The 14,849-nt window shown below is 34.7% G+C and overlaps 1 protein-coding gene and 1 pseudogene across 1 annotated transcript; one reads left to right on the top strand and one right to left on the bottom strand.

Annotated features, from left to right (window-relative positions):
* Positions 1 to 3,291: 3,291 nt before the first annotated feature.
* On the top strand, positions 3,292 to 14,767 carry LOC110023081 (probable prolyl 4-hydroxylase 4). Its single transcript, XM_020722306.1, has 7 exons — positions 3,292 to 3,507; positions 3,580 to 3,637; positions 3,744 to 3,848; positions 4,484 to 4,541; positions 13,711 to 13,886; positions 14,146 to 14,209; positions 14,283 to 14,767. Exons 1-7 carry the CDS (start codon positions 3,392 to 3,394, stop codon positions 14,576 to 14,578), a joined length of 873 nt encoding a protein of 290 aa, XP_020577965.1. The 5' UTR covers positions 3,292 to 3,391; the 3' UTR covers positions 14,579 to 14,767.
* On the bottom strand, positions 6,830 to 7,771 carry LOC110022557 (annotated as a pseudogene).
* Positions 14,768 to 14,849: the final 82 nt, after the last annotated feature.

Here is a 14,849-nt window from a genome sequence, read left to right as displayed (position 1 = left end):
TGTAACCTCCATGTAACCTACATGTACCTTCTAGTAAGTTTCGCGGTTCTGTTTTGATATACAGGTAGGTTACAGGGAGGTTACAGGGGATATAACGCGGTTATAACCTATTGAAATCCCCTGTAACCTGTTTGCATGTTACAGATATACGCAGCTCTGCGTACGTCTTATGTACGCAAATTTTTTCCCTCTCGCACGCCTCACTCTCTCTATTTCTCTCTCTCATTCTCTTGTATAACAACCCAATTCCTTCTCTCCACATCTCACGATTTTGGAGCCTTTCCACTTTATCCAAAAGCATTCAACTCACCCAGCTCTTCCAAGCCATCACCTTGCCGTGAACTCCCTACTCTTCTCCAAATCTAAGCAAACACCCCCATTCCATCTCCTCCATCCAAGCAGATTCCGACGAGCCTCATTTCCTCTCCTTTCTTTTTCTTCTTCCTCCGGTGAACTTCTAACCCGACGCAAAAATCATGTCAAATCGATGCCGCAAGTACTTGGATACACTCAAGAAGCCTACTTATTCAAACATAATTGAGGGCAAACCTTTTAGGCTCAAATATATCTCTTAAATCGAAATGATAATCACAAATTATCCTCCATTTAATATCAAAAAATAGATCACAAAACACCCAAGTGTTTGTATGGATGTGATCTACTCTTCGAGCTGAACAAAACGAGTCAAAGAATGTGAAATTTGGTTGAGAATCGGAGGAGAATGAAGCATGGGAAGTTTCGGCTGTCGGTTTACTCTCTACAATGAGGTCCTATAGCAATTGTTTATTTAGTTTATTTTTTTTAATTCTTAAAAATTAAGGTAGAAAACTCAAAAAAATAAACCGAAAGATGCTATGAACTCAGGGAAAGAAGAAATTTTTCTTAAAATTGAATCACAATTTTTCAGCAATTAAATATTTTTAAATTAGTTTTTGAAGTTCTGGAATATTTAAATCATAAAAATTAAAATATAAATGGAAAAAATATAAAATTTGGCAGATATATTAAGTGACTTGGAAACAATCTTCTATGATTTTTCCAAGTCATTTTGATTCCTCTGTAGGGAGAGTTCTTTCTTTAAAGAAATGAGTCATTTTAAATAATTAAGAAAAAATAAAAAATGTAGAATTACCAATCCCCCCTGATTTTGTTCTTTTAGTATAAACATATATTGAACACCTTAAAATCATGTTTAAAACCATTTTAATAATCATAATTCACTAATTAGGGGAGTAGGTTTGAGTTAGGTTTGGTTAGCCTAACTCGAGCTCAAGTGAAGCCTAAAGTTAAGCCTAGTATAGCCTATTTAGGGTTCATGTCGGTCTCCTAACATCAATGTGACTGATCTGAATTCTTTCCCGTAGGGTTATCCCAATTTAAACCCAATTCTTGGTTAGCCAACTTCAGTGTTTGATTACTTAGTCACTAAACCTAATGTAGATAAGCCCAAACCTTAGAATTAATCATCCTGAACTAATAAGATTAGTTAACCTAAACCTTAGATTAGTTAACCCTAAACCAATATGATTAGTTAACCTAAGCCTTAGGTAATCAACCCTAACCCATAGGATTAGCTAAGCCTAAGCCCTAAGTTAGTTAACCCTAATCCTTAGGATTAACTAAGCCTAAGCCCTAATTTAGTTAACCTTAATCCATAAGATTAGCTAAGCCTAAACCCTAAGTTAGTTAACCCTAATCCATAGGATTAGCTAAGCCTAAGTCCTAGGTTAGTTAACCTTATAGGATTAGCTAAGCTTAAACCCTAGGCTAGTTAACCCTAAACCAATAGGATTATTTAGCCTAGGTTAGTTAATCTTAAACCAATAGGATTAATTAACCTAAACCTTAGGTCAATTAACTCGAAACCAATAGGATTATCTAACCTAAATCTTAAGTTAGTTAACCCCAAACCAATATGATTAGTCAACCAAAACCTTAAGTTAGTTAACCCTAAACCAATATGATTAGCCCTAAACCAATATGATTAGTCCCTAAACCAATATGATTAGTTAACTTAAACCTTAGGTTAGTTAACCTTAAACCAATAAGATTAGTTAACCTAAGCCCTAGGTTACTTAACCTTAAATCAATAGGATTAATTAACCTAAACCTTAAGTTAGTTAACCATAATCAAACTCTAATCTTTAGGTAAAACAAACTTGATCATAGCTTAGCCTTAAGCTAAACCTACCATAGGCCTTAAGTCAAAACCTAACCCATAGGTTGAACATAATAAATCTTTTTTATGTGTAATCTTAAACCTAAGTTAAACCTAAACCCCTCAACTTGAAATTTAATTAAGAAATAAAATAAAACACAATTGGATGGGTAAAATTTACATAAAACATATTCAAACTTAAACTTAAATCAAACCAAATGCAAGCATGGCTTTGAGGTTAAATCAGCTTCAAAGTCTTCAACTTCACATAAGTAATAAAAAGTGAACAAAAATAACTAATATAAAACACTTAAAATCTGACAACGAGATGTAAACAACCTAAAACATTTCAACCATAAAATCAATAAAGTAACTTAATGATCAATTAAATCTTAATCACAAAGATCACAAAATGCAACTTTAACCCCTTTTGTTCTAGTTCACGAAGATTTTTTGGATGATGCATTCTGTGGAAGTTAACAAGAATCTTCCGGTCCTGGTTTAGTAATGGTTGTTGGAGAGATAAATTTATCTTTGATGGAGTCATTAGAAAATTGTGAGCCATAAAAGCATTAAGTAATCCAATCCTTCAAACTCTTTCTGGGACTCTTGCAGCATGAATTTTTTAAAAGTAGTTGTCTGTTCAATTATGATTAAGAAAGTGATACGAATAAGATTGAATGTCAAAATAGTCTTTGACCAATGAATGAGTTTGTTTTAGTCCTAGAGTTTATGTAAGTGCTAAAATATTCCAAAATTATTTTAAAATTTAGATCTGATAGTTTTCGATGGGGATTATATTAACCCCATTTTAAAAAGTCTGCTTTATGACAATTATAATCTTTCAATAACTTATAGGATTAAAACAACAGTATGTAAGTTTTCAGACACTATTTTTACACTTTAATAAGATTTGATGACCATAATTCAATTATTATTCAAGAAAAATTAAAGACTTATTTTTTAATTCAATTTAATTACATCGAAACAATCTTTAGTTTACATACAATTTCTTTATTTAATTAATGATTATTTAAAATATATTCATTTATGATTTATATGATCTTAATTGTTTTTTAATGGCTAATTTGTGACTACAAATCCAAAATATAAAATTAATTGTTCATCAGCAAATGTATGACAAGCTGCGACCTTCTCTTTTTGGCTCATCGCCAACTCTGAGAAAGATCTTTCTTGCTCGAATCCTCAGCTCCGTCTTCTTCTCTCCATCCCATGCCTCGACCCGTGGACAAGTTTTCGCTTCTTCTCCTACTCTTTCCTCTCATCTGCTGTCATTCGTCCCAACTCGTCAATCCCTCCAAAGCTAAGCAGATCTCGTCAACGCCCAGGTTCAGTCCATCTCTTCCCTCCCCTCCTCTCTCTTTTGTCTGGTCTATTTTCTCAAATTTCTCCTTTTGCAGAGCATTCGTCTACCAAGGCTTTTTGACGGATAAAGAATGCGATCATCTGATATCCATTGTGAGTTTGATCTTCTTATTTCATTGTGATTTGGAAAGTGGGTTCGATTACATGGCTGCATCTTCAAATTTTCCGGCTTCTCACTTCTACCTATCAACACGTATAGGCGAAATCAGAGCTGAAGAGGTCGGCGGTGGCAGATAACGTGTCAGGAAAGAGCACGCTTAGTGATGTCCGAACTAGCTCTGGGACGTTCATCAGCAAGGGCATGGTTTGTTTTGTGTTGCTTTTGCTAATCAAAATCTAATTCCGAGCATATTTAAGGGGAGATCCTATCTTTGCCAAACAATTTCCCAGATTTTAATCTGCTATTAGGCTACAAATAGGATTTGGTATATCCTATAAATTGAGATTTAGTAAATATTGAGAGGATTACAAATTTGAAAACTTTCTGGATTCAACAATATTTAGATGTAACTCATAATGATGTTGAAATTTGATTTAACAATACATTTGAATTTATAATCCCTATAATTCTATTTGGAAGGCTTCAAGAGAAATCTTGCTTCTATTATACCTAGTCTAGTACACTAAACAGTCCCTTTATGAGTTTTTAGCTCTTATTGTTTCATTTTTAACCAACTTGAGTTTTAACTTAGGTTAGCAGCAGTCTATACTTATACTTGATGATGCATTGAAGCTCTATTTATTTCATGCCGTTCTTGGTATTTGGAGACTGATTTATTTATTATTATTATTATTAATTTCTTAGATATAAAATTAAATGCATGCTGCCATCCTCTCAGTTTGTAGTCCACTACTCTCATCTAGGATGTTATGATATGCATCATTAGGTGTTCCGTCTTCTTGCTTCTCGATGTTCGATCTAATCATTACTCTTTGCAGGACGATATAGTTTTGGGTATTGAGGAAAAAATTGCAGCATGGACCTTTCTTCCAAAAGGTTATTTTTACCTCTTTTAGTTTTTAAGATTATATTTTCATAACAGAAGATATTATGTGATATGCTACTAGAGATTAGCAAACGATCTAAGCCATGCACAAACTTTTACCTTACTCGCATATCATCACTAAATTCCCACTGTTAACTGATGAACTAACTATGCTCACAGAAATTACAGCCATGTACTTATTCATGGTATGCTTCCAACAATCCACATCCATCTGCCAAAAGCTTTTGCTATTCTCCAAACCTTTTGTCCTAATAAAGTTATCGACTATAACGAGAAGTCAAATTGGTAGAAAATCTCGAGCAAAAGAAATATTGCTTTAATGCTCTTGAAGTTGTTGTCAGGATTAACGTTTATTTCAATTGCATTGCGATGCTTGACAAAATTATAAAGGATGGATGGAGAAAGGATTATATTAAAGTGATATTGATAGAAACAACTATTAAATAAATTGAATGATTAACTTGGGTTAATTGAACATGCACAACTAAAGATAGAAAATGCAACAATAAATTGGCGGATAAATTTTTTTGCAAGATATCAGGAAATGAAAAGGTGTAGGGCAAAGAATAACATGGCATAATTCAACCAAAATGATTTAGATAAAATAAGCTTAACTTCTTATGCAATGTTTGTGGAATTATTGTGAGATGAGGATTCATAGAGCTAGCAAATTGATTGGGACAAGATTAATGTAGACATAGGCGGTTATAATGAATGAAATGCATTGCCTAACCTTTTAGCCCTTAGTTTATAGATGATGACACTTTAGAAAACTTATCGCATTTCTTTTTTTACGACCCAACTTGATAGCTTAACATTAACTAAGTTAGGAACGCGGTCGAACGGTATTATCATTTTTTTTACTTTTTCGTAAATTTTCATAACTTTCAATTTTTAAAAGAGTTACTAAGAAATCACAAAATACGTTACACGTACATGAAATCATCCAAAAGTAACAACATAGTCTACAAACAGACATCTCAAACCAGCACAACAATATCACTACTCAGAATTAAATAGTACAATAACTATAATCACAACACACGACATCGAACTTATCAAGAGTAGTCTCTTTTCTGTAAATCATTTCTCTCCTGTCAGTCATATCAATCTAATATTTTTTTTGAAAACAATCATTAATTTTCAAAAATAATTTACACTAAGTGAGCAATTATAATCTTCTTATGCATTAAATTAATATCTAAATGCTATACATGATGTCCAAAAAAAAATACAATTTATTGATAAATCAAATTATAAGCTTTCATTTTTAATTTAATCATTCCAATTTTAGTTTAAGTATTTACCTTTATTAACCTCTTTAAGAATTCATATCAAGATTATCTTCATAACTGAAGGTATTATCAAAAATGTATTCGTAGTCACCCTAAAAAATTTGCACCCAAAGGTACACCTTTACTATTTTCATTTCTTTTTTCATGCACAGGTGTCAAAGTTTTGAGAAAAATAGACTGAATTCTGAATAGACTTGATGCCTATACCCTTTGCTTTCAATCCATTAAATAATACTCTTACAATCTATTTTAGGTACAAAATAAAGTGCATAATCTATTTTAGATAACTTAATAATACATATTTCTAATCTAAATATTCAACTAAAAGGGAAATAAATTAGAATAAAGATATTGGAAATAAGGAAGCTTCTAATTATATAAAACTCCTAATTTAGCTGTCTGATTTTCTTCCTTCCTGATTGACATCCTCACTCAAATTGATGCACCCTTAAATTGATATTGACTGATCAGAAAACATAAATTTGCCAATAAGAAATTGATAACATTGTCAGGACAAAAGATCTTCAAGTCGTGAGTGTCGAAGCCTTAGAGTGTCAAAGCCTGAAAATGCCGAAACCCAAGAGTACCGAAGCCAAAGAGTGTCGAAGCCCGAGAGTAAGCCCGAGAGTAAGCCCGAGAGTGTCGAAGCCAGAGAGTGCCGAAGCCTAAAAGTGCCGAAGCCCTAGAGTGCCGAAGCCCGAGAGTGCCGAAGCCCGAGAGTGCCGATGCCCGAGAGTGCCGATGCCTCAGAGTGTCGAAGCCCTAAAGTGCCGAAGCCTGAAAATGCCGAAGCCCGAGAGGCTGAAGCCCGAGAGTGTCGAAGCCTGAGAATGTCAAAGAAAAGCAATAAATCCTTTATCATTGTCGTCCAGAAATTTGAATAATAGCCACAAGAAGGATTCACTTCCAATTACACGATCCAGATGCTATCGTTCATAACCCACAAATAGGATCCAGTTACACGATATTTCTTGTTGAATCCCTTATGGAAAACCAAGGCCAAGCTCTTTGCACATGCTGAATCCCTTATAGAAAGCATAGATATTCCCAAGATTTCCTCCAGGTACAATTACCCAATCTGGAACCTCCCAATCAAACTGTTGCAGAATTTCAATTGCTGCTGTCTTCTGGCCTTCAAGTCTAAGCGAATTCAGGGAATTCGCAAGATAAATTGGAAGCTCAACCGTCACCTCACGAATTCTCCTCATGCACCCATCAAAGTCTGTATCAATGGACAAAACGGTGGCAGCATTAGCAGAAAGAGGATTTATTATAAGCTTCATCACATCAATAATTTCAGTCAGCTTCTAGATCTTTAATTTATCCATGATGGTTTGAATGAGCTGTGCCAATGAAATACGATCGGTAGGCAAGAAGACAATAGCAGAAATGTTCGCTGCAGCGCAATAGGCTGAAAGAGCAGCAGATATATCACCCGTGGAAGCGCAGCCAACGCCCCCAATGGGGCGGGAAAGTGGTTTGCTCCGAAGCCGATTAACTTGGGATACAATAGCAGTCATACGTAGATCCTTAAAAGATCCGGTGTGCGAGATGCCGCAATGCTTGACCTAGAGATCAGACATCCCATGAAGATGTTCACGACCAAGCCGCTTAGCCCAGAAGAGATTGAAGTTTCCTTCGAAGAGAGAAACGATGTGATCGACATCTATCTCGGGGAGCATGAACTCTTTCTTGGACCGGACGCTGGAGCCATAGGGCCAAGTGGTGCGACCGACGCGGGAGTCGAAGAGATCACGCCAGTAAGAACCGGGGAACTTGGTGTGGGCTGAGAAATCATGGCGGATCAAGGAGGCCACCGGAGCTGCTCTTGTAGATCACATCGTCGAGAAAGTAGCGCTGGTCGGGGTCGAAAGAGAGGCCGAATGGAACGTACCGGGCGGAGAAGGCCATGGTTTCAAGCGAGGTGGGTGAATCAAGGCAAATCAATAGTTTCTCTCTTCCTGCAAAAAAGGATGGCGGGAAGGGAGTTTTAACGATCCTCCAATAACTATTGGTGATTAGGACAAAATTTTGGCTCTGATACTATGTCAAAGTTTTGAGAAAAATAGGTTGAATTCTGAATAGACTCGATGCCTTTTCTCTTTGCTTTCATTCCATTAAATAATACTCTTACAATCTATTTTAGGTACAAAATAAAGTGCATAATCTATTTTAGGTAACTTAATAATACATATTCGTAATCTAAATATTCAGCTAAAAGAGAAATAAATCAGAATAAAGATATTGGAAATAAAGAAACTTCTAATTATAGAAAACTACTAATTTAGCTTTTTCATTTCTGTCCTTCCTGATTGACAAAGGGTAAATGACATCCTTTGTCAGTATCATATGGAGGTAATCCTATATAAATTAAGCTTTTACATTTTATTTCTTTTAATCACCTTCTTTTTAAAGTCATTGAACAATCATTTTTTTCTTTTTATCATTTCATTTCAATAATTCTTGTAACTTACAACATGTATATAAGAATAAAAGCATGTATATGAACGTCTATATTTAATAAAACATCATTTTAATACATATAAGAAAGTAATTACTTATCTTAATCTTTAAGTGACCTCCGTAAAAGTTTATACCTCTACTTTACTATATCATCAATCTTTTAACAATCTCATAATGAATTGCCTTCTTTCACATTTTATAATTGAATAAAATTTAATAACATTAATTTAACTAATTATATTTTTTATTCTAAGAACAATAATAACATTAACAAATACTTTTTCAATCTCTCGAATCGATCTCCCTTCTTACTCGCATGCTTTTCTTTTTTTATGTGAAATCAATAATTTATGACTCCAAAACTTACGTTTCCTGATTTAAGATTTCTTAAATAAATTAATAAACTTTAACTTTAATACCTATAACATTAATTTAATCCATAAAAACGGGTATCAAACTTAAAAAAAAAAAACTCACCTTAATAAGCCTCGGTCAGTTGCTCTAACCCGACGCCGACAATTCTTCCTCTCCTCTTTCCTTCGATTACGATTCGATCTGGCACAACACTTGGGAGGTCGTCTTACTTCCTCCTATTTCCTTTTCGCACCTAAGCAACTCGACTAGAGTTTTGTTGGGGTCACTCCACTTCAAGTGGTAGGCCATCTCTCTCAAATCCTACAATTCGAGAGATAGGAAATATCTTCTAAAACCTAACCCTAAAACTCAAAGACAACAATCTCATGCATAAATCCAACCCTAAACATATTAACCCTATTTATACTAAACAATAAATCATAAATAATTAAATTGTTCTTGGCTAATAAAGGCTAAATTGCTCTTAGACATTGTTATAACCTTATTGTCCTCCAAAGAAGACACCTTCTTCTCAAGGTGGAAAAAAATATTGTTGAATCATGTCGTATGACTCCCACATGACACCATCATCTAACAATTATTTCCATTTAATAAAAAATTTGTAGTGACCCACACGGTCTCGACATGTCATTTTGTGCATATCCTTCCGTCGCATCTGAATATGATGGTACGCTGAATTTAAATCAATCTTGGAGAATATTGTCACCCCAAAGAACTCATCCATTAGCTTATTAATCCTCGGATCTTTGTCAACTCTGTATCACGTGTCTCTTGCATGATATGTAATTCGATCAAGAATCTCAGCCCTGCGTCCTAAATCACTCTCATCATCGTCTTCAGCATTACCCGCATCTTGCACAAATTAGGGTCACAACAAAACATCATCATCTTATCTTCCTCATGAATACTTGCAGTCTCTTACAAACTCCATGGTTCCTATCATTACTCTTGAATTGTATTTTACCGGGAAGCCTTCTGCAATAAAAGGCGCTAGCGCAGTTGGATGCAGCTCTCCATCAAAATCCCACCCACTCGAATTCCCTATCCCAAGGCAACATTCTTTGAAGCGATCTTCTTCAACCCTGAATCACATGTCATTCAGATCTATCTGTTGCTGCTCATCCCAACCCTGATGATGATGTGCAATTCCGCCGAAATGTCGCTTGAGTCTGCTCCTAATTTCTTTGCTCGATGTTGTTGCTCCCGATCCACCTAAAGCAGTGATGCTGCATTGATGTCGCATGAATTCTTCTTGTTACTGTTGGTCGTGTCTGTTCTCAATGCCATCATCGATTTGTGTGAAACATTGTGATTTTCTTCATCATTTCTTCTAGTATCATGAATTTTCGCTCCAATCAAGAAATTTTTCTCTATTTTGGATCTGATGCGGCTCAACTCTCCTTTTAATTTCTCCTCCAAAACGTCCACTTTCTTAGCCACCATTACTCCCGGTAAGATTTTTGATATCCTATATCGAAGGTGCAGTGGATTAATGAGTCTGACTTCGGACTCGAAGTTGGAGTCATGATTCTATCGCTTTCTTCTCTGTTTTACGATCCCGCGGTTCGGTCGTGTACGCCCAATCCGCTGGTTGGCTTCTCAGCTAGTTCAAATCACGATTGCATTGTGAGATTAGGGCGCGATAGAAACTTTTTTGTAAGTCGCGATCCCGTCTCTTGCTTGCAAGCTAGCTCAAATCGTGACTGTATCACGAGATTAGGGCATGATGGAGATGTCGCGTAAGCCATAATCTCGTCATCAGCTTCCCAACTAGCTACGCAGGTTCGGTGTGAAACTGCTGAATGTTGTGAACCCCATAAGTCTGTACGTCTTGATTTTATTCAAGTTGTTCCCCCTTCTGTTCTTATAAGACTCTCTCATCGATGCTTTGATGTCATTTAATAGGATATGGCACCGATTTTTCATAGAAATTAGGGCAACTTATAGTTTTATTTCACGAATACCAAACAACACAATACAAATATATAAAGATGAGCACCTACAATTCGAGAAGTAGACGATCTCCCCCAAATCCTACAATTCTAGAGGTAGGAAATTTTTCACAAAACTTCACACTAATACTCAAAGACAACAATCTAATGCATAACGCCAATCCTAAACACGTTAGTCCTATTTGTACTAAACAACAATAAATGATAAATGTTTAAATTGTCCCTTGGCTAATAAACACTAAATTGTCTTTAAGTGCTTTCATAACATAATACTCTTTATAAATTACAGCATACCTGCCAGGCTGGAAAGGGATCCTTTTTGCATGCTTTTAACATCTTATTTATGAAATTTTTATGCATAGGAGCAATATCTTTCCTATGTAACATTTGTGAAATCGCTGGAAATCACATAAAGTTCTGGTTGAATGCTTAATTTGGTGAATTTATTGGGTTGACAAGTTTTACCTAAGATCTCAAGACATTGTTTCTTTGTTTGGCTACTCTAGGGACTTTTGTAGCTTATGTTGGGTGTTTCAACCTTCATTGGTGGCTCCTTCTTATGCGTGTATGACGTGTACTTGGTGAATATGAGAAAATTTTGGACCATCATAAGGGCGTCTCACATATCCCTTCTAAGCCCTATCATATCTACTTTTTGATGCTTCATTTCTCTATTATTTTTGAGCTGGAAGGAACTTGCCCAGTTAAGCAAGTTGTGAAACCAATTATGAGGTACCATTACTTGTTAACAACTATTGTTTAAGCTATTAAAAAAATCTATTGATAAATAATCAACATTAATGCGAAAATTTTCTAGCAATAATCATGATAATTTTATTAGCAATTAATATGATCACGTGAATAATATCTAAATTGACTATTCCTATTTCAATTGTTAAGCACGTGCTCCTAAAACATAAATGGACAGATTTATTTCTTAACAAGTGTAAACCATTTGTAGCAATTTGAGGGTGGCCTAGCTTTTATACGACCTCTCTATCATCCCTTTGTCCCAACATTTGGTACTTCATAAGTAGGGTTGTCAATTTGGCTCGTTGTTCGTGAACAACTTGTGTTCGGCTCGTTAAGCAGCTCGTGTTCGGCTCCTAGTCTTTGTTTTATTGTTTTCATTTTCGAGCCGAACACGAACAACAGTTTGTTCGCTTGTATTCGGCTCGAAATGGCTCGAAAAAAAAATTATATAACTTTTTATATTTATATAATAATATATTATATATATTTATGTCTAAGTTTAAAACATAACACCTCATGTGGCAATGTGGTTAGTGTATTTTTTTGTATATATTTGATCCAGGTTCGAATCTCACACTTTACATCTACTTTTCTCAATTTAAGTTTAGCGAGTCAATTTCGAGCCCAACACGAGCCGAACACGAACATGAATTTTTTAATCGAGCTGAACATGAACACTGTTCATGAGCCGATTTCGAATACGAGCTGATTTTTAACACGAGCTATTTCGAAAGCCAAGCCTGAGCTCGCTCAAGCTCGGCTCGTTTACAGCCCTATTCATAAGTCAAGAGATTCTAATTGAAAAATAAAATTAATATACTAAATAATAAAGTTTATATAATCCCAAAAATTAATTATCAAAGATAAAAATTCATTTTAAAATTTACGAATGTCCAGGTAACAAAGAGTACCTTCTCGAGATTAAAAATATTGATCCAAGAGCATAAATATTTTATAATTTGCTCTATTCACAATATATAAATTCAATAGCTAATATTATTCATTTTATTAACATTGCCGGTGATATTTCAAGATAGGTTTATACTTATTTTTGTTTAATATTAATTCATTGATATAGGTTTGATTGATCTTAAATTAATATTCTTATTTAACTTAATTTCTCAAAGTTTGGACTTGAAGTAGGATTCCAACTATTTATATTCACATTAAATGACATTTGGTTTCTTGATACTTAATCACGGCATTCTCACATGCAAGAATCCTGCATTCACAATTCCTAAAAGATTCAAACAAATTATAAAAAAATTTTAAATTTTTCGAAGCCAGGATTCTAGGTTAACATGATGCATGATAGATTCAGCACAATATAATTATAAGATCTATGCCTAGTAAATGTCATTTAAATTTTTTAATTATAAAGGTAATTTTATTTTATTATTGTTATTATTATTATCTTTTTTTTAAAAAAATTATTTTCATTTGCAATGAATGGATGTTGGTTGGGTGAGAGTCAAAAATGTTAAGTTCAAATTGAGTTGTATTTTACTCTAAATTGGAATCAAATATGTTGCATCATCATTGATATCTCTCTTTTTCAAGTCATCAAACTCTCAAGTCAAAGCAAATGTTGCCAATCATCTTTCGATAATTTAATCATGTTCCATCATCCAACATTTAGTTTTAATGTAATTAAAAATACTTGAATTATAAAGATGAAGTTATAAACGCTAAAGCAAGTTCTAAGTTGCATTTGTTGTAATTTGACCATCCTTTAGATTCCTTGTGATGTTTATAGTTTCTTCATGTGCAAAGGTTTTAAATAGCATGTGATATATAAGAAATAAACATTCAAATAAAACAGAAATTAGATTGGATAAATTTCATTCCTCTTTGGGAAAGTTGGTGGCTATTCTTGAATTCCCCGGTTACACGCTCTTTCATCCTTACATCTAATAAGCAAGAGGCATCTTTATGTCATGATTTTCATCACTTCAAGATATTATTGTCATCGTGCCCCATGCAGCCGAGTAAAAATTGGACCACCTAAATCTCTATGCTATCTGGTGTTCTGGGCAATAATGATATTTCCAATTGGAATGAGTGGATGCGTCACATTGAAATGCTCAGACTTTTTTGTCAAATACTTGAAAATTAAAGTGCTTATGTATGGTCTGTTGATCTGTATTGACCATTCATAAATTAGACATTTAAAACTTTGTTTTCCCAATTATTTACACTTAAAATTTGCAATATCTTCCGAGGTAACACGAGTATCCTGAACTTTGTTTGAACTTGATTTAAGCATTTCGGAACGTCGTTTATTTATAGCAAACTGATTTTTTTTTTTAATTTTTATTCAGAAAATGGTGAGGACATTCAAGTCCTGAGGTATGAGCATGGACAGAAATATGACCCTCATTATGATTTCTTCACGGACCCAGTTAACATTGCTCGTGGCGGTCATCGAATTGCCACAGTTCTAATGTATCTTAGTAATGTTGAGAAGGGTGGAGAAACCGTCTTTCCACTGGCAAAGGTTAGTGTATTTCTTACATTTCAGTGCACCCAGTTACTGTACAGTTGGTGAACCTACTTGCTCATTTGCTACACCCGATTCCCTGGAAGCATGCCTTTTTTGTTCGTTTTCTTGCACCTCTTGAATGAAGACCTAAGCTTGCTTGATTTGTAGTAGACCAAAATAAAAACTTTCTAAACTTTTCTATTTTTCCACCATTTTGTTTGGAAAATTTTCTGGCAGCGTACTGACATTCAGTAATGTAATGATTGTTATATAGGAATCTCAGCGCCATTCCTATGCCAATGATGATGTGTCAGAATGTGCCCAACGAGGAATTGCAGGTGATGTTTCAAGATGCTGATAGTTCTCTTATGTTCCTTCCACTAAATCTTCATGTTATAATCTGCATTTCAGTAAAACCACGGAGAGGGGATGCTCTTCTCTTCTTCAATCTTTATCCCAATGCCTCTCCAGACCATAATAGTCTCCACGGCGGCTGTCCCGTGATCGAAGGAGAGAAATGGTCAGCAACAAAGTGGATTCATGTAACTTCTTTTGACAAAATATTGCCAAGCCATGCAAATTGCACAGATAGCAATCCAAGCTGTGAGAGGTGGGCTTCGTTGGGAGAGTGCACTAAGAACCCTGAGTATATGGTAGGAACTTCTAATTTGCCTGGTTACTGCCGCAGAAGCTGCAATGTTTGTTAACTTGACATATGCTAAATTTATTTTAAATGGCCATCTGGGTCCTGATCGAGGAACCTAACTACGTTCGTTGATTTTAGTAGTAAACTGTTCTCTTCTATTCACATATCTTTATTTTTGAAACTGTATTTAATTGGGGTGGACAAAGCCTTACAAGCAACGATAAATAATAATTTTGCTTTGCCTCTTTTATTATTACTCATTTCATGGATCAGATTGTCGTGGTACTGAACATTCATCAATCAATATGAAGATGAACCTTATTAGTGGTCGA

This window comes from Phalaenopsis equestris, unplaced genomic scaffold (genome assembly GCF_001263595.1).
Source record: "Phalaenopsis equestris unplaced genomic scaffold, ASM126359v1 Scaffold000002, whole genome shotgun sequence".
Lineage (NCBI taxonomy): Eukaryota > Viridiplantae > Streptophyta > Magnoliopsida > Asparagales > Orchidaceae > Phalaenopsis > Phalaenopsis equestris.
This window is presented reverse-complemented; position numbering and strand designations above follow the sequence as displayed.